General features: G+C 37.3%; 1 protein-coding gene across 13 annotated transcripts in view; it reads right to left on the bottom strand.

Moving 5' to 3' along the window:
* The window catches only part of ERC1 (ELKS/RAB6-interacting/CAST family member 1), a 516,510-nt gene that overhangs the window by 471,125 nt on the left and 23,399 nt on the right, over positions 1-21,986 (bottom strand). For all 13 annotated transcript variants that reach the window (XM_019464949.2, XM_019464947.2, XM_019464955.2 and 10 more), the window contains exon 2: positions 4,461-5,285. In XM_019464949.2, coding sequence (XP_019320494.1) covers positions 4,461-5,129 — 669 coding nt within the window. In that variant the 5' untranslated portion in view covers positions 5,130-5,285. The remainder of the gene's footprint in view (positions 1-4,460; positions 5,286-21,986) is intronic.

The raw sequence follows: 21,986 nt of genomic DNA, 5'->3' as shown, positions 1-21,986 counted from the left end.
AGGTACAACCTAAAACTAAAAATGTTAATAGCCACCAGCAGCCTAACAATGAGAACAAATGACCAAAGATTTATATAGGGTTAGTTTATCTTTTTGTATTTCTGAACTTGAAAATTTTCTTGATCCTTAAATAAATAAAATCAAAATTCAAAAATCAAAGTCCTGAATAAAATCAGAGTCCAAAAACAAAAAAAATACACAAAAACATTAAATTCACTTGCCACACTAGAGTATTAGATAGAATTTACTCTCACCACACAAAATCCCAATGAAAGTGCTTTAAAATAATTATTTTCAAAACTAAGCTTCCAAGTGAAATCAACGTAAGAGAAATATTACAAGGCATAATATCAAAAAAAGAAGTATGACAATATCTTGTTAAAGGTTGGTTAGATAAAATAAAACATAAATCATCCAAAGCCTTAGCTCTGCAATTCAACCAAGCTCATAGCTGGACTTTTATTCTTCACCAAACATACACTAAGAAACTTCCTCATTCTCAATTTAAAGAAAAAAAAAGAAAGGTCTTTCCTATTAAAACATGTATTGTCCCAGGGCACCTGGGTGGCTCAGGAGGTTAAACGGCCAACTCTTGATTTCAGCTCAGGTCATGACCTCACGGTTTGTGGATTCGAGCCCCATGTCGGGATCTGCACTGACAGCATGGAGCCTGCTAGAGATTCTCTTTCTCTCTCTCTCTCTCTCTCTCTCTCTCTCTCTCTCTGCCCTTTCCCCACTTGTACGCTGGCTTGCTCTCTCAAAATAAATAAACTTAAAAAAATGTTTTTAAATAAAAAAATTAAAAACCATGCATTGTTTCGTATCTCTAGCCACCAACATTTGAAAGTTCAGCAACAAAAGGAGTATGAGATATAAAAACACCTGGGTATTTATTTTAGAAACAATTTTCTAAAAGGAGTCCATAATAATGAACCATACACATTAAGCAATTTTTAGCAAATGTGTTTTTACATTTGACAGGATTCTAGAACAAACTTCTGTGGCCCAATCAGATCAAACATTTAGAATGCATCTAAATCCCCACTCTCAAACTGGAATGAGGAAATTTGTTTAATTACTGTAAATCCTATTAAACCAATCTTCTTTGTAAAGTGGAAAATGTCCGACCTCTCAGGGCTCTGGAGGGTATAATGAATGCAGAGTTTAATTAGGGCCCACTGTTGGCTCACTATAATCTATTAATTAGCATTCCCAGTTCTCTGTATCTCACTGCAATGTCTCACTTTACTTTAAAATTGCACCCTTTGCTTTTTGGACCAAAGTTATACAATTTTAGGATTGTGTGGTAATTACAGAGGGTACAGGAAGAATATATTCCTGCCAGCACTGGTGCTTAATTAGGGCAAGGGGCGGAATCTAGATAAGGCTGTGTTCACCCTCCTTCAGTGCATATGGTTTTTTTGGCATCATAGCCTGTGGACTGTTTCACTTCCACTGGACTGAAGTGCTGAGTCCCCACTACACTCTTTGCAGAAGACTCAAATACTCTGCCTCTCAATGTAGCTTGGTAATTAGAAAGGATATTGCTTTTTACCCACACAGCTTTCAAAGTATAGGCATAATTAGCTGCCTCAATTATTTGAAAATAAAGACATATACCATTAATTTTTTTCCTGTTAAAATGGACATTTCCAAATTGTTTGATAATAAAAACCATCTTGGTGAAAGGCATATTTTCAGCATCATCAAGAAAGGTACACAGAAGCTAGCTAATTCAACAATAAATCCAGTTATCTCCATTCAACTTCTACCAAAATCCACTTTAAATTATATATACACTTCCATTTATACACGTTACATTTATTCACACAAACACACTATCAATACATTGAAAGGTAGAAACTATAAAGGGAACTGTTCATTCATTCACTATTTATAACAATAAGTTATAGCTGAGCCACTTCTCAGGTAAATGTAAGTAAACTGATTTTTATTAACATTTGAGATTAAATAATACTCAAGTATCATGCACTATGACTCCTGTCTAAATACAAAGTACCTCATATTTGAGCATTGATATACTATTGTACTCCAATTTATCAATCTGATTTTTATAAATTAAAAAAACCTAGTACCTACCCTCAAAATACAGACCCAGTTTTTAAGACCTGTGCTATATTGATACCTTACCACAAGACCAAATAAAGCAAACTTATTTTTTCTCTCTTGATATTTATAATTCAACACCAAACTGTAAAAACTTTCAGAATGTTATCTATTATTTCTTATTTAGGAATGATAAACTTTTGGTGTTGTACTTCACTTTCTGAGAACATAAATGTGAACTGAAGAAAATGTGTTTCCCCATTCTACTGTCATAGATCACCTAAATATTTTATCTTGTACATTAATGATTCTCAAGGTGAGGAGATTATCAATCACCTGGATGGCTTTTTTTTTTTTTAAATAAACATATCTAATACCTAAGATTTTAAATATTTTTTTTTGTACACACATTCCTTCTACTAAGGGTCACTGTCACAGTTAATAATCATTATGTATAGGAGTCTGTCACTACCCTGAAGTGTAGTAGGCAGAAAAAAAGGTTGAAAAGCATCAGGCCAACGGTCCCTTGTTTCTTTTCCCTTCTGTCACAATTGAGCTCAAAGATGACAGGAGAATCATCATGAATTCCCTATGTCTAGACTAGTTAAAGAATTAGAAGTACTCCATTCTAAAGATCCCAAACTTGGGGCACCTGGGGGTGGCTGAGCCCCAGGCCAGGCTTGCTGCTAACAGCACAGAACCTGCTTCAGATTCTCTGTCCCCCTCTCTCTCTCTGCTCCTCCTCTTCTCGCATGCCTTCTCTCTAAAATAAATACACATTTAAAAGAAATAAAAAATAAAATATAGGTTGCTGGATTCTATCTCCAAAGCTATTTATGAAGCAAGACCAGGATATCTATATTTTAAATAAATAAATATATCAGAACCAACATTAGGAACCCTGTCCTTACTTTTAAGATCTAACACGGGGGTCTCTTTTAGTTCTTTTCTTTCTTTTCACGTTGTTAAAGTCTTGAAGACTCAAACTCAAGAAAATTCCTAGGAAATACTTTTTAAAGGACATTTCCTCTTTTTTAAAAAGGTTGGGTTGCTAAGAGATTTAAGTATAATAATAACACATTCAGATTGTGTGTGATGACAAATTAATCACTGGTTAAAAAGTAAAAGCAAAGTAATTGAAGTTATAATATATCTCACAAAGAAGAAAATTCTCATACTTTCTAATTATTTTGAAAGCTCATTCAAATGAATTAAAGGTTTAGTTTTTAATTCATATTGTACTATCAAATAAATTTGAAACATTTTAACTGTGATGTTAGCTTAACTAGTACACGCACAATATATAGGCATTAAAATAATGATTCAGATACACATCATAGAGCTTTAATATACAGCAGAAATGTTGGCTAAAAAAGGTCAAAATGTTAACACCTATAATATTCTACTTGTATAAATTGTATATGTGTATATGCACAGAAATAGTTCATTAGGGAGAAACAGCAAAATGTTAATGATGGAAAAACAAAGTTATAAGAGAATTTGGGATAAATTTTGATTTCATACCTGTGTTTTCCAGTACTATTTTTATGATCAGAGAAAAGCGATTTTTATTACTGAGAAAGTAAGTTTGGGGCTTTAAAATACATAACAATACAACTAGCAACCTTCTTCAAAAACCAAGATTTGGGGCACCTGGGTGGTTCAGTCAGTTAAGCATACAACTTCAGCTCAGGTCATGATCTCATGGTTCGAAAGTTCGAGCCCCGCATAGGACCCTGTGCTGACAGCTCAGAGCCTGGTGCCTGCTTCAGATTCTGTGTCTCCCTCTCTCTGCTCACGCTCTGTCTCTCTCTCATAAATAAATAAGTAAACATTAAAAATAATAATAATAACCAAAACAGCAGATATAAATGCCTGAACTGAGTATTAGTAATAGAATGGTAAAATAATCAACAGAAATCTTAAATCAGATTCACATCATCAAAGACAGATCATTTCTAATTCCTTCTTTAATTCTTAGTATCATTCAGGAACACTAAAGAAATCCAAGTTAAGTTTATCACTTCATAATTTTTAACTAACCCCAAAATAAAGTATAAAATCAACAATGAGGTGGCTACTGTAAAACTCTCCTTTAAGGGGCACCTGGATGGATCAGTTGGTTGAGCATCTGACTATTAATTTTGGCTCAGGTCATGATCTCACAGTTCACGGTCTGAGACCTGTGTGGAGCTCTGCGCTGGTATCTGCATTGATAGCACAGAACCTGCTTGGGATTCTCTCTCTCCCCCTCTCTCTCTCTTTGCCCCTCCCCCACACACATGTGCATCTTTCTTAAAATAAACTTAAAAAAAAAAAAAGAAAGAGAATAGCTTATTTCATTTATATACATGAATCTGATCAATAAAGGTAAACATATATATAAAACTAACCTGGTTTTCCTCCTGCACAACTCTATACTGTTCCTTCCAAATAGTGATTTTGGAAGCTTCATCTTTTCTCAGGGCTCGTTCTTTCTTCAGCTCTGGGCTCCAGAAAGTCTTGATGCTATTCATTGAAGAACTTAATTTGCTCTCCTTTACTTCTACATCCTTCCGCAAGAGATCATTTTCTCTCAGTACTTCCTTCAGCTGTGTCTGCAGATCCATGATTGTATTATCTCTTGCCTGACGAAGAGAGTGAGGAACAGTAGATGCCATACTCACAGGAGGGAGGTGATGTTCTCCAAATGCTATGGTGTCACTAGCAACCCCACTGCTAGCTATATTGGGGCTACTGCCCATAGCAGTCATCCTGACACCATACGGCAGACGTCCCCCAGAACGGCCAAGCGTCATGGTGCTTTTAGGTGTTTCTGAACCCACATTTTCATGGTCACTTAGGTACATAGGGCCAGATGTGGCATAGGCAGCATTTAAGGATTGAATATTCTCCATTGAAAGGGTTTTCCCACTGCCACCTCCAACACTGCTTCCAGAACTCCCTCCTGTACTATTGGTTCGACGATGACCCAAGCGAGGGGAACGTGGAAGCCTAGGTGAACGCCCAGGGCTCTGGTTGCTTGGTTCCACCTTCCCAACTGAGCGAGCACTTCCATACATGGTTGCAGGTTGAACACAGGTGCCAAGAAAGATGTACAGCAGAAAGCAAAATATGAAATTCTGTGAGGTTTCTCAGTGGCTATAAGTCTGCTTAAGGCTAATCAGAAATAACAGGTCTTCAGCTGTCCAGTCTTGAAGAAATACCTTACACCATATCTGCAATGAAAAGATCACACATTAAATCCTCCAATAGTAAACATTTCCCTCTCAGAAACTTTTCTTGAGATTTCCCTATCATCTATTTATTCATTCATTCAAAATTTGTTTATAGCGCATTTCACTGTAAACATTTTAACAGTATATTGCATGTCTCAAAACTGAATACTGAAACCATACCATGCAAATGGAAAAGAAAAAGAAATAAGAGGTATAAAGACTAGCAATGAAAAGATAAAACTCAATGTATGAATATATGATTTTCTAACTGGAAAACCCAAGTCATCAACTGACAAGTTATTAAAATAATAGAACTCTACAAATCAGTCAGACACAAGATCAATATATAAGTATCAGTACTTTCCTGTACATTAATCGTAACAATTAGAAAAATGCAATTTTTTTAAACCCACCAACAGTAGCAACAAAACCATAAAACTGGTATAAATCTAATAAAAATATGCAAGCATTTTTGGAAAAAACTGTAAAACTCTACTGAAAGAACACCTGAACAAAAGGAAAGTTATCCATATTCATGGACAAGAAAATAATGTACAAGTTGTCAGTTCTTTCCCAAATACTGCAAATCCCAATGAAAATCTCCCAGAATTCTCCATATATCTCAACAAGCTGACTCTAAAATTCAAATAGAAGAGTAAAGGTGTAAGAATAACATAAACAATTTGCAACAGAAAAACAAAGAAGGAAGATGTTCCCTAAATAGCAAGATAAATTACAGGTCCATGATCCTTTACCTGTAATGCAAAAATCAAAAAAGCTCTAAAAGTAAGTTTTGTTTCTTCTTAACTCACTTAGCAGTAAAACCTAACCTGATCTGGTATGAAGTCACTACTGTTTATAGGTTATCTCATTTAGTGTGATTATTCATACACTCATTGAGAAAACAATGTATATGATTACAGGATACTGCATAATGCCCACTGGGTACTGGGGGTAGGGGGGAATCTGGACTCCAAACCACAGCTGACTGACCCCCAGGATTTCTCATAAAGACTTACAGCCCCCTCCATTTTTGTTTTTTTGTTTTTTTTTTTTAGGCAAGGGGGCAAAGGGGGAGTGGGGAGAGAGGAAGGGAGCCGGGGAGAGAGAGGGAGAATCTCAAACAGGCTCCATGCTCAGCACAGAGCTCAACGCGGGGCTCAATCCCACAACCCTGGGATCATGACCCAAGCTGAAATCAAGAGTTAGATGCTCAACAATCTGAGCCACCCAGGCACCTCAGGACTTACAGCCTTTTAAAGCCATAGTATTTAAAATTGTACAGTACTAGTCCAGGAATACGTCTAAATTATATATGTAAGTTTAGTATATCCTAAAAGTAACATTTCAAAAGAGTGAGAAAAAGACAAATCATTCAATAAATGGGGTTTGAACTGGTGTTTGGAAAAATAAATTATATCCCTACTTCACATAATGCACAGAAATAAATTCTATGTACATTAAAGATATAAAATTTTAAAACTATCAAAAGTACTAGAAGATCCTTGTGAACTTGAGTTAAGGTAGGGCTTCTTAAGTAAGAAACAAAAAGCAAAAACCATAAAGAAAAACAAATAATAGATTTGATAATGTCAAAATGGCAAAGTATTATACCAAAAATACTATAAGCAAAATTAAAAGAAAAACCAAAAACTAGGTGAAAAATGTATCTAACATGGGGCACCTGGGTGGTTCAGTTGCTTAAGTGGCCGACTTTGGCTCAGGTCATGATCTTGTAGTTCATGAGTTCGAGCCCTGTGTTGGGCTCTGTGCTGGCAGCTCGGAGCCTGGAGCCTGCTTCAGATTCTGTGTCTGTCTGTCTCTCTCTCTCTCTCTGCCCCTCCCCTGCTCATGCTCTTTCTCAAAAATAAACATTAAAAAAGGTTTTAAAAACATTATATATATACACACACCTATCATATGTATAAATATCTATACAAAATATATAAAAAAATTCTTACAAGGGAAATGCCAAATTTGAAAACGTGCCAATGCCAAATGGGACTAGCGGAAAGTAACTTGTATTGTAAGGAGAGGTTAGGGACAAAATGTTGGTGGAGACTTTAGGTTCACTTTATATTCATACTACAATAAAACTTGAATTATTTAAAAGGAAAATATGTTCATATTCTACAAGTATAATTAAAACACGTATCACAGATATCTACTTTATACATTTCTCTCAAAAATAAATCAGGGGTTGGGGTGCCTGGGTGGCTCAGTCGGTTAAGGGTCTGACTTCAGCTCAGGTCTTGATCTCACGGTTCATGGGTTGCAGCCTGGCGTCAGGCTCTGTGCTGACAGCACAGAGCCTGGAGCCTGCTTTGGATTCTGTGTCTCCCTGTCTGCCCCATCCCCACTCACACTCTCTCTCAAAAAATAAATTAAAATTAAAAAAATTTTTTAATAATAATAAATCAGGGGCACCTGAGAGGCTCAGTTGGTTGAGCATCAGACTTGATTTTGGTTCAAGTCATAATCTCATGAGATCAAGCTCCATATCAGACTCTGTGCTCAGCATGGAGCTTGCCTGGGATTCTCTCTCTGTCTCTCTCTCTCTCTCTCTCTCTCTCTCTCTCTGTCTCTCTCTCTCTCTCTCTCTCCCTCACTCTCTCCCTTTACCCCTCTCCCTGACTCACACTCTCTCTCTCAAATAAGAAGTATTCTTCACTGAAAACACTACCCAAGAAACTCACAGTCAAAAATATGATTTTAAAGAATCCATATACTTTAGTCAAACTCCAACAGGTTATTCTTTAGAAATACGAATACACTGGCAGTCTCATCTTAATAAATATAGCCCTAGGGTAACAACAAGCAGAAGAGAAAATACACAGAGCCCAAATCTTTACGGTTCCATCTCAGAAATAGCAATAGTACACCAAGTTCAGAAATTGCAACATTTCACTAGTAATGTTAGGAAATTCTCTCCAGGACTAACCTTAGCTCAAAAAGCAAAAATTTCTTTTCATGATTTTTTTTTTTAAAGTAAGCTCTATGCCCAACATGGGGATGGAACTCACAACCTGAAGATCAAGAGTCACATGCTCTACCAGCTGAGCCAGCTAGGCAGCCCTCCTTTCTCATAATTTATCTGGACTGTGAGGTAGGTGACAAATAATTACCTATATATTACTGTTTGAATGAATTCTATTTCAAGATCAAAGAGGGATGCAAATCTTTTTCTTTTTTTAAGTAATCTGAATATTGCTTAAGAGACATTTATTACCCACAATCCCTTCAATAATAATAACAAAAGCTAACATTTAGTATTTACTGCATGTCAGGCATTATGCTAAAAACTTATATTTAGCTTAATTTAATATTTAACATTAAGATCTAATTTAATATTTAAAAGCCTCCCTTGGGGCACCTGGGTGACTCAGTCAGTTAAGTGTCTAACTTCCAACTTCGGCTCAGATCACAACCTCACAGTTCATGGGTTCAAGCCCCAAGTCAGGCTCCATGCTGACAGCTCAGAGCCTGAAGCCTGCTTTGGATTTGTGTCTCCCTCTCTCTCTCTGCCCCTCCCCCACTTGCACTCTGTGTCTCTCTCTCAAAAAATAAACACTTTAAAAAAATTTATAAAAGGCTCCCATAACACAGGTACTGTCATTATCTCCATTTTAGAGATGAAGAAAGTGAGTTTTTTAGCTGTTAAGTGACATCTAAAGTGGTAGGGTGAAGATTTGAATCAGGGCACCTAATTCCAGAGCCCTGGAAGCTCTTACCTACTGTACTTAACCACAATCATCTGCTGATGAGAACATCTCAACTGTCCATAGAATATTAAAGGCTTCCACAGTTTTATGGCAGTGTGTCCTGCTAATCTAGTACTCTTTGGGGCAATTTTAGGTTTTCCAGGTATAAAGCTTAAATAATCACATTTACCTTTCTATTAAGGAAAAAGTCTTTTTTAAAAGATGTTGGGCAAAAGAACAAAGTAAAACTAACAACATAAGGAGGAATAATTCAGTCTCAGGAATCATGCCATCAGAACATTAAAATGCCACATTCCAGAAAAAAATTCCCAACTGTGCTTTTGTTCAGAATTCTGTTTTCATGTAATCATATAACTAAATCATACTGAATAGGCTAAGATCCAATAACAAAAATTCCCATCAAGTTTTCAATATTAGAAGGTGCACTCTAATGTCCAAGTCACTTTCAGATCCAAAACGGTATTTGCATGTGGAGTCTTTGTTATTATCAGAACTATATTCATATACACAACAAAGAAAGAAATTTACTAGTTCTGAATTCTTCATACTGGCTTTTTAATCTCATAAGCTTCAGAGAAGATAGTGTTCAAAAAAAAAATTCTTTTTTAATATGCCAGGCATACAACCACAAAATAATAATTCTTGCACTTTAAATAACTGACAAGAATTCTGACCCAAAAAAAGTTATACAGTATGATTCCATGTATGTAAAATTCTAGGACTAATTTATTATGACAGAAAGCAAATCAGTGTGTGCCTGGGGATGGGGTCGGGGGAGGCATGGATCAAAAAGGAGTAGGAGGAAACTTTTGGGGTGATGCAAATGTTCATTATCTTGACTGGGGTAATGGTCTCACAGGTGTATACATGTCAAAACTCATCAAATTATATATTTTTTTAAGATTTTATTTTTTTAAATAATCTACACCTACCATAGGGCTCAAACTTACAACCCCAAGATCTAGTCACATGCTTTACTGACTGAGCCAGCCAGGTACCCATCAACAAACTATATACTTAAATACATTCAGTTTAGCGTACATTAATTATACCATGAAAGTCTGAAGAAAAAAATTTCACGCTCCAAACTCCCTTGTCCTTGATTAATCCAAAAGAAATACCTTCACTGATTATACAACTGGAATCCTGATTGCTACTGGAGAAAATCATGCAGCTGTACAGTTTGAGTCCATAATGTTGTCCCCAGGGTCCTTTAGTTAGCTTCCTATCCATATTTTCTTAGTTCCCTATCTAGTATCTGTTGTGGTTGTTTCAAGTCTCCCTCTGCTTATCAGACAGAACACATGAGTCTCCTGGTTCAGAGACAAAAACAATTTATTACTCACAGCTCAGCAAACAGTATAAGCATCATGTCTACATTGGCTCACTGTTACCCCAAAGTCCCACAGGTAGCAAGAGGAACTCAAAGAGATGCTACACATGCAATGGCTTTGCGTTGCAGCTGAAGACACTGAGTTTAGGGAGTCCACCACTCATAACAAGCAGTAAGCCTTCTCTGTCCTAGTGGAAAACATTACCTCATTCCTCAATTTGGCTTGCTACAAACACAATCCTGAGAAATGGCCCAGGTTAAGAGCACTCAGGGCCTTGTATACTTAGCATACCCAGCAAGGCATACAGGAAAGAAAAGACTCATGAATGACTCACTCTCCTGACAAGTACTGTGATAGTTTTAAGGTATCTCCATAAATTCTTTGATACTACTCCCTTCAAGGGGGAAAGCAAAATTGCTCTCTCTCTGAATATGAAGTAGACTTAATAATTTGCTTCTGATGATGTTATCACTTTCAAGGCTAACTCATAAAGGACAATGGTGCTTCTGTCTTGGGTAACTCTCTTGGATCACTCACTTTGTGAGGAGCTAGCTGTCATGTTGTAAGGATATTCAAGCTACCCTACACAGAGAGCCACATAGTAAGAAACTGAAGCCCCCTGCCAACAGTCATGTGAGATAGATTTGAAAAAGATCTTCTAACCCCAATCAAGCCTTCAGATGACTGCAACCTCGTGAAATACCTTGAGCTGGAACCCTGAGCCAGCTATGCTCTACATAACAATTGTGAGATGTTTGGTTTTTTAATCTAGTAAATTTTAACTTTTAACACAACAAAAGATAACTAATACAGAATTGTTTCCTGAAACCTTCGTTTCAGGTAGCCATATGCATACACATGTGCATGCTCCATCACAACTGAAAATGTGTTGCTTTTTGTAGGTTCTAAACAATTCTCAACATCATTGCCAGAATCTTTTTTTTTTAAGTTCATTTATTTTGAGAGAGAGAGAGAGAGGGAAGGAAGGGGTCAGGGGGTATGGGCGGGGGGGGGGGGGGCAGAGAGAGAGAATCTGAAGCAGGCCTCACACTGTCAGAGTGGAGTCTGATGTGGAGCTAGAATTCACAAACCACGACATCATGACCTGAGCCGGAATCAAGAGTTGGACACTTAACTGACTGAGCCACCCAGGTGCCTCCAGAATGATCTTTTTTTTTTTTTTCATTTCATTTTATTTTGTTTTTACATTAAAAAATTTTTTTTCATTTACAACATCCAAATGAGTTATATTTTTTTTAATTTATATCCAAGTTAGTTAGCATATAGTACAATAATGATTTTAGGAGTAGAATCCAATGATTGATTCTTCCCCCACATACAACATCAAGTGCTCATCCCAACAAGTGTCTTCCACAATGCCCCTTGCCCATTTAGTCCATTCCTCCACCCACAACCCCTCCAGCAACCCTCTGTTTGTTCTCTATATTTGAATCTCTTATGTTTTGTCCCCCTCCCTATTTTTATATGATTTTTCTTCCCTTCTGTTCATTTGTTTTGTATCTTTCCACGAGTCAAGTCATGTAATACTCATCCTTCTCTTAATTTCGCTTAGCATAATACACTCTAGTTCCATCCACGTTGTTGCAAATGGCAAGATTTCATTCTTTTTGATTGCTGAATAATAGTCCATTGTATACATATATACCACATCTTCTTTATCCATTCAATGGACATTTGGGCTCTTTTCATACTTTGGCTATTGTCGATAGTGCTGCCATAAACATTGGGGTGCATATGCCCCTTTGAAACAGCACACCTGTATCCTTTAGATAAATACCTAGTAGTGCAATTGCTGGGTCATAGGGTAGTTCTATTTTTAATTTTTTGAGGAACCTCCATACTGTTTTCCAGAGTAGCTGCACCAGTTTGAATTCCCACCAGCAATGCAAAAGAGTTCTTTCTCTGCATCCTTGCCAGCATCTGTCATTGCCTGAGTTAATTTTAGCCATTCTGACTGATGTGAGGTGGTATCTCATTGTGGTTTTGATTTGTAGTTCTCTGATGATCAGTGATGTTGAGCATTTTTTCACGTGTTTGCTAGCCATCTAGGTGTCTTCTTTAGAAAAGTGTCTATTCATATCTTTTGCCCATTTCTTCACTGGATTGTTTTTTGGGTATTGAGTTTGATAAGTTCTCCACAGATTTTGGATACTAGCCTTTTATCTGCTATGTCATTTGCAAATACCTGCTCCCATTCCATCAGTTGCCTTTTAGTTTTGCGGATTGTTTCCTTTGCTGAAGCTTTTTATCTTGATGAGGTCCCAATAGTTCAGTTTGCTTTTGTTTCCCTTACCTCTGGAGATGTGTTTAGTAAGAAGTTGCTGTGGGCGAGGCCAAAGAGGTTTTTGTCTGCTTTCTCCTCTAGGATTTTGATGGCTTCCTGTCTTACGTTTAGATCTTTCAACCATTTTGAGTTTATTTTTGTGTATGGCTTAAGTAAGTGGTCTAGGTTCATCCTTCTGCATGTCGCTGTCCAGTTTTCCCAACACCATTTGCTGATGAGACGGTCTTTATTCCATTGGATATTCTTTCCTGCTTTGCCAAAGATTAGTTGGCCATACGTTTGCAGGTCTGTTTCTGGGTTCTCTATTCTGTTCCACTGATCTAGGAGTCTGTTCTTATGCCAGTACCACACTGTCTTGATGATTATAGCTTTGCAATACAGCTTGAAGTCCAGAATTGTGATGCCTCCAGCTTTGGTTTTCTTTTTCAGGATTGCTTTGGCTATTCAGGGTCTTTTCTGGTTCCATACAAATTTTACAATTGTTTGTTCTAGCTCTGTGAATTCTGGTGTTATTTTGATAGGGACAGAATGATCTTTTAATACAACGATTCCCCAAGTGGGTCAGGAGCCTCCAAGACTCCCTAAGACCCTTTCAGGAGAGCAAAACTATTTTCACAATACTGTGATATTATTTGCCTTTTTCACTACACATTCTTACAAACGTATAGGAGTGTTTTCCAGAGGCTACGTGACATGGGGTATATCCCACTGACCACTAATGGAATGTATGCTTGTATACTCTAATGCTTTACATTTTTCTCAGTTTTACTTTCCAATATAGTAAATAGTAATAGATACAGCCTGCATAAACAAAAGCTATTTAAAGTCCTCATTGATTTTCAAGAGTATATAGGGATGTTGGAACAAAACAGCTTAAGAACCACTGCTCTAAAAATTAAATATGACATGAACACACCTACATACTTCCTTTGATGGCTTTCCAAAATAAGAATCTAAATTCTTTGGCAGTGTATATAAGATTTTTCATGATTTCGGTCTTGCCTACCTCCTGAAGGCAGCTTACTTAACCACTCTCCTTTTCCATGTGACAACCATGATCAAGTACGTGCAATTTCCTAAAATATCATGCCCTCTTCTTGCTTCTGTGACCTTCCTCCTCCCCAGCAACTGGCTAACTACTTACTACTCATTGAGTACTTACTACTCATTCTTCCAAACTAAATTTAATAGTCACGGTCCTACACAAACCCGTAAATCCTTCAGTCTAATTTAGGTGCCCCTCTTATGGAACCAAGAGTTTCTAAAATAATGTACTTACTATATTTTGGTTAATTAATTGCTTCTTTAAAAGCAAAGGAATGTCTTATCTCCAAAACCTGGCATAATGCCTAATACATATCAAATATGTAATAAATGTGTGCTGAATCCACAAGTTAACATAAATCTGAATACAATTCATTAAGATCGTTCTTATATTCAGAAGGTGGTAGTAAGCTTGAAATTCATTTATGGAAACCGCAACTAAATGCAATGTAAGACAAATTCCATAAATTGACAACCTCCTTCTCTATACGTATTGCTATGTATTTTTGTCTTCTAACATTATGCCTGAAAATCATAAAGAAATGTACTGAATGGTCAAGATTTCAATTTTTTAAGGGGCACCTGGGTGGCTCAGTCAGTTAAGCATCCAACTCTTGATTTTCAGTTCAGATCATGATCTCACAGTGCATGAGTTCAAGGTCCATGTCAGGCTACACTGACACTGAGAAGCCTGCTTAGGATTCTTTCTCTCTCCCTCTCTCTGCCCCTCCCCGACTCTTGTGAGTGTGTGCACTTGCCTTGCATGCACACACGCTCTCTCAAAATAAACTTAAAAAATTTTTTTAAAGATTTCAATTTTTTAAGAAAACTGTTCTTCTTGGGACCGCTGGGTGGCTCAGTTGGTTAAGTGTCCAACTTTGGCCCAGGTCATAATTTCATGGTGGTGAGATCGACCCCTGCATCGGGCTGAGTGTGGGGAGCCTACTTAAGATTTTCTCTCTTTCTCTGTCCCTCTCTCTCTCTCTCTCTCCCCCCACCGCCCCTTCTCTGTGCACATGTGTGCATGTGTACCCTCTTTCTCTCTCAATTAAAAAGAAAATACACATATATACACATGCACAAGACAATTAACATTTAAAATCATTAGGTTTACTTTTGGGGCACCTGGGTTGCTCTGTCATTTAAGCATGTGACTCTTGGTTTCGGCTCAAATCACAATCTCACAGTTCATGGGTTCGAGCCCTACATCTGGCTCTGCAGTGACAATGTGGAGCCTGCTTGGGATTCTCTCTCTCTCTCTCTCTCTCTCTCTCAAAATAAATAAATAATCTTTAAAAAAATGATAGCGGGGCACCTGGGTGGCTCAGTCGGTTAAGCGTCCGGCTTCAGCTCAGGTCACGATCTCACAGTTCGTGGGTTTGAGCCCCGCGTCGGGCTCTGTGCTGACAGCTCAGAGCCTGGAGCCTGCTTCGGATTCTGTGTCTCCCCCTCTCTCTGCCCCTCCCCTGCTCATGCTCTGTCTCTCTCTGTCTCAAAAATAAATAAAAACATTAAAAAAATTTTTTTAAAAATAAAAAAATGATGGGAATCATATAAAAAATTAAAATTATTAGGTTTATTTTTAAAACAATAAGTGTCATTTTTTAAATTTATTTTTAAGTCAGTTTTTTTTAATTCCCCAAATGAAGTGCAATGGCAAAAATTAAAAATAGAATTCCAGGGGCGCCTGGGTGGCGCAGTCGGTTCAGCGTCCGACTTCAGCCAGGTCACGATCTCGCGGTCCGTGAGTTCGAGCCCCGCGTCAGGCTCTGGGCTGATGGCTCGGAGCCTGGAGCCTGTTTCCGATTCTGTGTCTCCCTCTCTCTCTGCCCCTCCCCCGTTCATGCTCTGTCTCTCTCTGTCCCAAAAATAAATAAAAAACGTTGAAAAAAATAGAATTCCAAATCATCAAGCAATAGTGTTCAGAATACATGGGCATAATTTTTATATTATCCTCCTTAACACTGTTGCCCTTTGTATTAAGGCATATCAGTAACACTATGCCCAACCAGGAAAAACAAAAATGAGACCTGAAATCTTTTCTGGGGAATAAGTATAAAAATATGCAGTAACAAAATTCAATACACAGACCTTATACACATTTCATCCCAACAAGCTTCTTGTGAATTCTTACTGTGCTCCTGAGGCTTAGTCATGCAGTAACTAGTAGGAAAGGCTTGGGTTGGTTTCGCTCCACTATTTAAATGTATAAGATTCAACAAATAAATACATCTTTTAGACCCTCAGTGTCCTCATCAATAAAATGGATGTAGTATCTTCCTCAAAAATTAGCTATAAGGACCAAATCAATGAGTGAGTAAGTATAAAATATCTATGTAGTTCTTGGTAGGTTTTCAATAAATGTTAGTCATCATATTTCTAGGAATTCATCTTACACATATTTTCACACAAGTGGGAAAACTGAGTAAGAAAAAACTGCAGAGTTCTTTGAAATAACAAGACTCTGGTAATAGTCTAAAATTATAGTAATACTGTGCAGCTATTAAAAAGAATAAGGTGAGGTGCCTGGGTGGCTCAGTCAGTTAAGCGTCCAACCCCAACTCAGGTCATGATCACATGGCTCGTGGGTTTGAGCCTCACATTGAGCTCTGTGCTGACAGCTCAGAGCCTGGAGCCTGTTTCAGATTTTGTGTCTCCCTTTCTCTCTCTGCACACCCTCACCCCGTTCGTGCTCTCTCTCAAAAATTAAAAAAAAAAAAAAAAAAAAAAAGGTAAGTCTGTATGTAATAAGAGATACAAGATATACAAGATATGTTCTTTAATTTAGAAGAACGTGTGGCTTCAAGAAGCCATGAGGAGACATGGGTTTTTACATTATTCTTTTCTACACTGATTGAGGTTGTAACAGGAATATGAATTACTTTCATAATTTAAAAAGTAACATAGAACCACACATATATGGACAACTCATTTTTGACAAAAATACAAAGGCAATACAGTGGAGACAGTGAGGCAGTTATGCTACCCACAACAGGAGATCTGAACAGTACAGTCCACCCCTTGCACTGCAAAATTATTTGTCCACACAGGAAAAGGAAGCAGCTCCTCCATGATTTTCATAAGCCTCTGTTTTTGAGGGGAATCACAGAAGAGGAAGGTTACTAGAACAAACTACTGCTGCTATCAATCTCTCAAGAACACAAATCGTACTCATCTTCTCCCTCCTGTACTAATTTCTCCCTGTTTACAGCTCTTAGTGACTTATCTGATAGCAACATCAAGTTTCATCCCAAAGGGGCCTCAGCCCTTGATCATCATATTCATCTCAGGCCAGGACTGCCACACATGTCCATCCACTGTTAAGATGGGGCAAGGGAGAGCCAAAAGGTGCCCAGCTGGATCACCTGGGTTCTATTGCATATATTATTCTCTGTCCTCATTATGTTCACAATAGTGAAAAGTTACAATCTAAATATCCAACAATGGGGCATTGGCTATATAAGTTAAGGCAAAACTATAAAATGAATTACTATCTGCAACAAGTTGAATAGTGTCACCCCAAAATTCATGTCAATTAAGAACCTCAGGATGTGACCTTATTTGAAATAGGGTCTTTGCAGATATAATCAAGTTAAGATGAGTTCATACTGGATTATGGTATGCCCTAAATCCAATGAATGATGTGATTCTATGAGAAAAGAAAAAGAGATTCAGTCATAGAGAGACACACAGGAGAGACACACAGGAAAGACACACATGTAAAGATGGAGACAGAGACTAGGGTCACACAGCTATAAGCCACAGAATGCCAAGGACTGTCAGGAGCCACCAGAAGCCAAGAAGAAAGCAACCAGGGATTCTCTCTCCAGCCTTCACAGGGAGCAAGGCCTGCCTATACTGACTTTGGACTTCTACCCTCCAAGACTGTGAGAGAATAAATTTCTGGTTTTTTACATCACTAAGTTTATGGTAATTTGTTATAGAAGACCTAGAAAACTAATATACCACCTCATTATAAATGATGATGTAGCTCTATACTTAATGATACAGAAAAATGTTTGTGATCCTATTGTCAAACCAAGGAAAAAAAAGAAAAAGTTATAAACACAGACACCACCAATTTTTTTTTTTTTTTTTTTGGAGGTTTCAGCAGGATGTACAACCCTGGGTAAGATTTCTGGTGGTGATCTCACTTTCTCACTAAATTTTAGATTTTTCTCAAGCACATACTATTTTTATAATCAGGACAAAAAATAAAACTTTTTCAGGAATGGGTGGTATAAAGATATCCAACAGAAATATATTGGCATGAGGCCCTACGTACTATAAACTCTCACTACCACTTCTAGGATAAAGCCAGAATGGTTTCCTTATAGCCAAAACCAACGGATTCTCTTTACTTTCACTGCATTTGACACTACTGACCACTTCTATCTTGAAACTCTTACCTGGGTCTCTCTGATACTACTCTTCTGGTTTTACTATTTCTCCAAGATAATCCCTCTTTCATACATTTTATTGGCTTCTCTTCCTCTATCTTTAAAACACTGTTATACAGCATACAGCTCTATCCCTAACCATATTGTTGTCTCTTGCTATTTTACTTTCCCTGGGCAATCTTATCCACAACCACTGTCTCAACTTGCTTCAACTATCACCTATTTTAGGTAGGTGCTTACTTTAGTTTAGGTTTTCTCAATCAATATTCCCAACTCTTACTTCTCCCTTGGCCTGCAAACTTGTATGACCAACTACTTACTATATACGTCTGCCAAGATTTTCCATAGGCAACTCAACACCTCTAACTACACATACATCTTCCCTAAGACAAGCGCTTCTCCTCCTATGTTCCCTACTTTGACAGAATTCATTTTGACTCCGTTTTCACTCCTCCATTCAACTCTCATTAATTAATCAATCACTGTGTACCATCAATTTTTATCTTTCTAATATATTTCATTTCCCTACAGCTACAACCTCATCCTGTCTGGCCAGTACTACTACAGCAGTCTTCTAAACAGCCTATTGCCTATACAGTCTTGCCTCTTTCCAAGCTGCTGATGCTCGTTAATTTTATTTTCCCAGCCCAACATATTTAAGGGCTATGATACATTATCATCAACAACAGTTCACTGATAGACATTATCAAATTGAAAGTGGGAGACATATTAAAAAGGCCAGATGGTCATTTATTTGATAAAAGCCCCTTATTCTAATACCCTTGTTTTTCTCCTTCCACGCTCCACTGAGAAACAACATACTTTTCTTTGTATGCCTTTCTATTTTTATTTCAACATCTTTTAATTGATGTTAATTTGATATTATAAAATTCACAATTTTAAAGTGTACAATTCAGTGATTTTTAGTATAGTCACAAGGCAGTACAACTATACCATTAACTGCAGAATATTTTCACCACTGCAGAAAGAAATCCCACAAACCCATAAGCAGTAACTCCCCATTTCCCATTCCCAGGCCCTTGCAACCAATATACTTTCTGTCTCCATATGTTTGCCTACTGTGGATATTTCATATACATGGAATCGTATAATATGAGGCCTTGTGTGTCTTATTTCTTTTCATTAGGATAATGTTTTCAAGGTTCATTCATGTTGTAGCATGTATCAGCATTTCATTCCATATTATGGCTGCACAGCATTTTATTAAATGGAAATTCTACATTTGCTCATCCATTCATCACTTGATAGACATTTGGGTTTCTGCTATTATAAATAATTCTACCATGATACATTCATGTACATATTTGTGTGGACATATGTTTGCAATTCTCTTAAGTATATACCACAGAGTAAAATTATTTGAGCAATATGAAAACTCCCTGTAACATCTGAAGGAAATGCCAAACTGTTTTCCAAGGCATCTGCAACATTTGACATTTTTTTTTAAGTTTATTTATTTAAGTAACCTCTACCCGCAACCTGGGGCTCAAACTCGTGACCCCGAGATCAAGAGTCCCTGCTCTTCCAACTGAGCCAGCCAGGTGCCCATGCAACATTTTACATTGTCAGTCACAAAGTATAAGAGTTCTAATATTTCCACATCTTCAACAACACTTGTTACTGTCTATCGTTTTTACTACAGCTGTCCTAACTTGTATGAAGTGTTATCTTGTGATCTTGATGTTATGACTTTCCTTTTAAATAATAATCTTCAGGGGTGCCTGGGTGGCTCAATTGGTTAAGGATCTGACTTCAGCTTGGGTCATGATCTCATGGTTCATGAGTTCAAGTCCCACATCCAGCTCTGCGCTGTTAGTGCAGATCCTTTAGATCCTCTGTCTCCCTCTCTCTCTGCCTCTCCCCTGCTCATGCATGCATGTGCTCTCTCTCTCTCCCTCAGAAATAAACATTTAAAAAAGAAAGAAAGAATAATCTCCAAAAAATTATAAGCATATTTGCAGTCAAATATATCTGGTGTCCAATTTGGTACTATGTGTTAATATATTTATAGCTATAACATTAAATATTACTATTAAACAGCACATGCACGTAGAAATAAAAGTTCAAACAATAAAAGTTAAAGTCTCTCCTCCTCAATCCTTCTCATTACAGATAACCACTCTTAACCATTCTGCTTTTAAGTCTAGTGGCTATCTCCATAATTCTAAATTATTTAGCCTTTTCTACATAGCTTTTATTACCACATATTATGCAATTTGTTTCACCTCACCATTTTGATACTATCAGTCTCCTTCACTAGACTGAAAGAAAGTTCCACGGGGCACCTGGGTGGCACAATCGGTTAAGTGTCCTACTCCTCATTTTGGCTCAGGTCATGATCTCACAGTTCTTGGGATCAAGCCCCACGTCAGGCTCTGTGCTAATATCGCAGAGCGTGCTTGGGATTCTCTCTCTCCCTCTCTCTCTCTCTCCCTCTCTCTCAAACCCTCCCTCTCTCTCTCAAAATAAACTTAAAAAAAAAAAAAAAAAAAAAAGACAGGGGTGCCTGGGTGGCTCAATCGGTTAAGCAGCCGACTTCGGCTCAGGTCATGATCTCGTGGTCCGGGAGTTCGAGCCCCACGTCGGGGTGTGCTGACAGCTCAGAGCCTGGAGCCTGTTTCAGATTCTGTGTCTCCCTCTCTCTGACCCTCCCCCATTCATGCTCTGTCTCTGTCTCAAACATAAATAAACATCAAAAAAAAATTTTTTTTTAAAAGATATATTTAGGATGAAAGCTATATGAGGCCAGTAAATTTTCCCTTTTCTATTCACTGTTGTACCTATGCACTTAGAATGGGGCATAGCACATAAAAGATAGGTGATAAATATATTAGATGAATGAATAAGCATTTATTTGTTGATTTATCTAAACTTTAAGCATTTTCTTGAGTCTCTCCCCATAAAAGACAAGGAATTTTGCTCATAACCACCTTTTTCCCAATTTTTATTGGGTTACAGTTTATTTTTAATTATTCTAATGGTTACCTTTATAATTTTAAGTAATATGCTTTGTTTGTTTTTTTCCTCCACCAAATTTAAACTCTTAACCTCCCATCACCTACCTCAAGGTAAGACGAGGAATCTAGGTTTCCAGTACACCCAAGTACCTCACATGCATCACCCTAATCATTACTTTTACATCATATAGGTATATAACATTTATTTTCTGATCTACAATTGTCTTCTTTGGTCTACAAATCAATTCTGGAAACAGAAAACCAATAAATAGTTTAAAATATGATGATAATGTAAACATTACTCACTACAGAACCAAGTAGTAATAGGAACTGCAGAGAACATGTAATTCTGCCTGTTCCCTTCCTAGAATGTACTACAATTTATGAATATACTTTATGTGTTTTGTCTGTATTTCTTACTATACCATATACTCCATGAAAATAGTATTTTAGTACACACACACACACACCTCTTACCCATTAGCGCATCACAGCATGCATTCAGTCACTGTATGTTTATAGACAGATGGATAAAGTTGGGGAGAAAAGAAGTGGGAAGGTCAGGCCATCAAGAATATGAAAGCCATTCTACATCTCTGTATAATATCCATTCACCAACATCAACTTGAGACAGAGTTGAGGTGGAAGGAAATGAATCTATATACTACATAAGCTCTAACCAGTCCAACAACTATCAACTAAAGATTAAGTTAGAATAAGAAAGTAGCATCCTGTCTGTAAATTTATAATTTTTACAATAAACATGGACTGCTTTTAACAAACCATTTCTCATATTTTTCTATATGGGGGCAGTTGAGATTTGGAGTTTTCCTCCCTAAGTTCTTTTAGTAAAGTTCCTTCTGGAAATTTTCAATTTTAACTGCTCCTAGGAAAAGTGTTTTTTTCTATCTCTTAACC

Source organism: Panthera pardus, unplaced genomic scaffold (assembly GCF_024362965.1).
Source record: "Panthera pardus isolate Hobbes unplaced genomic scaffold, ASM2436296v1 HiC_scaffold_6, whole genome shotgun sequence".
Taxonomy (NCBI): domain Eukaryota; kingdom Metazoa; phylum Chordata; class Mammalia; order Carnivora; family Felidae; genus Panthera; species Panthera pardus.
Note: the sequence above shows the minus strand (reverse complement) of the source record. Positions and strands in the feature narration are given on the sequence as shown.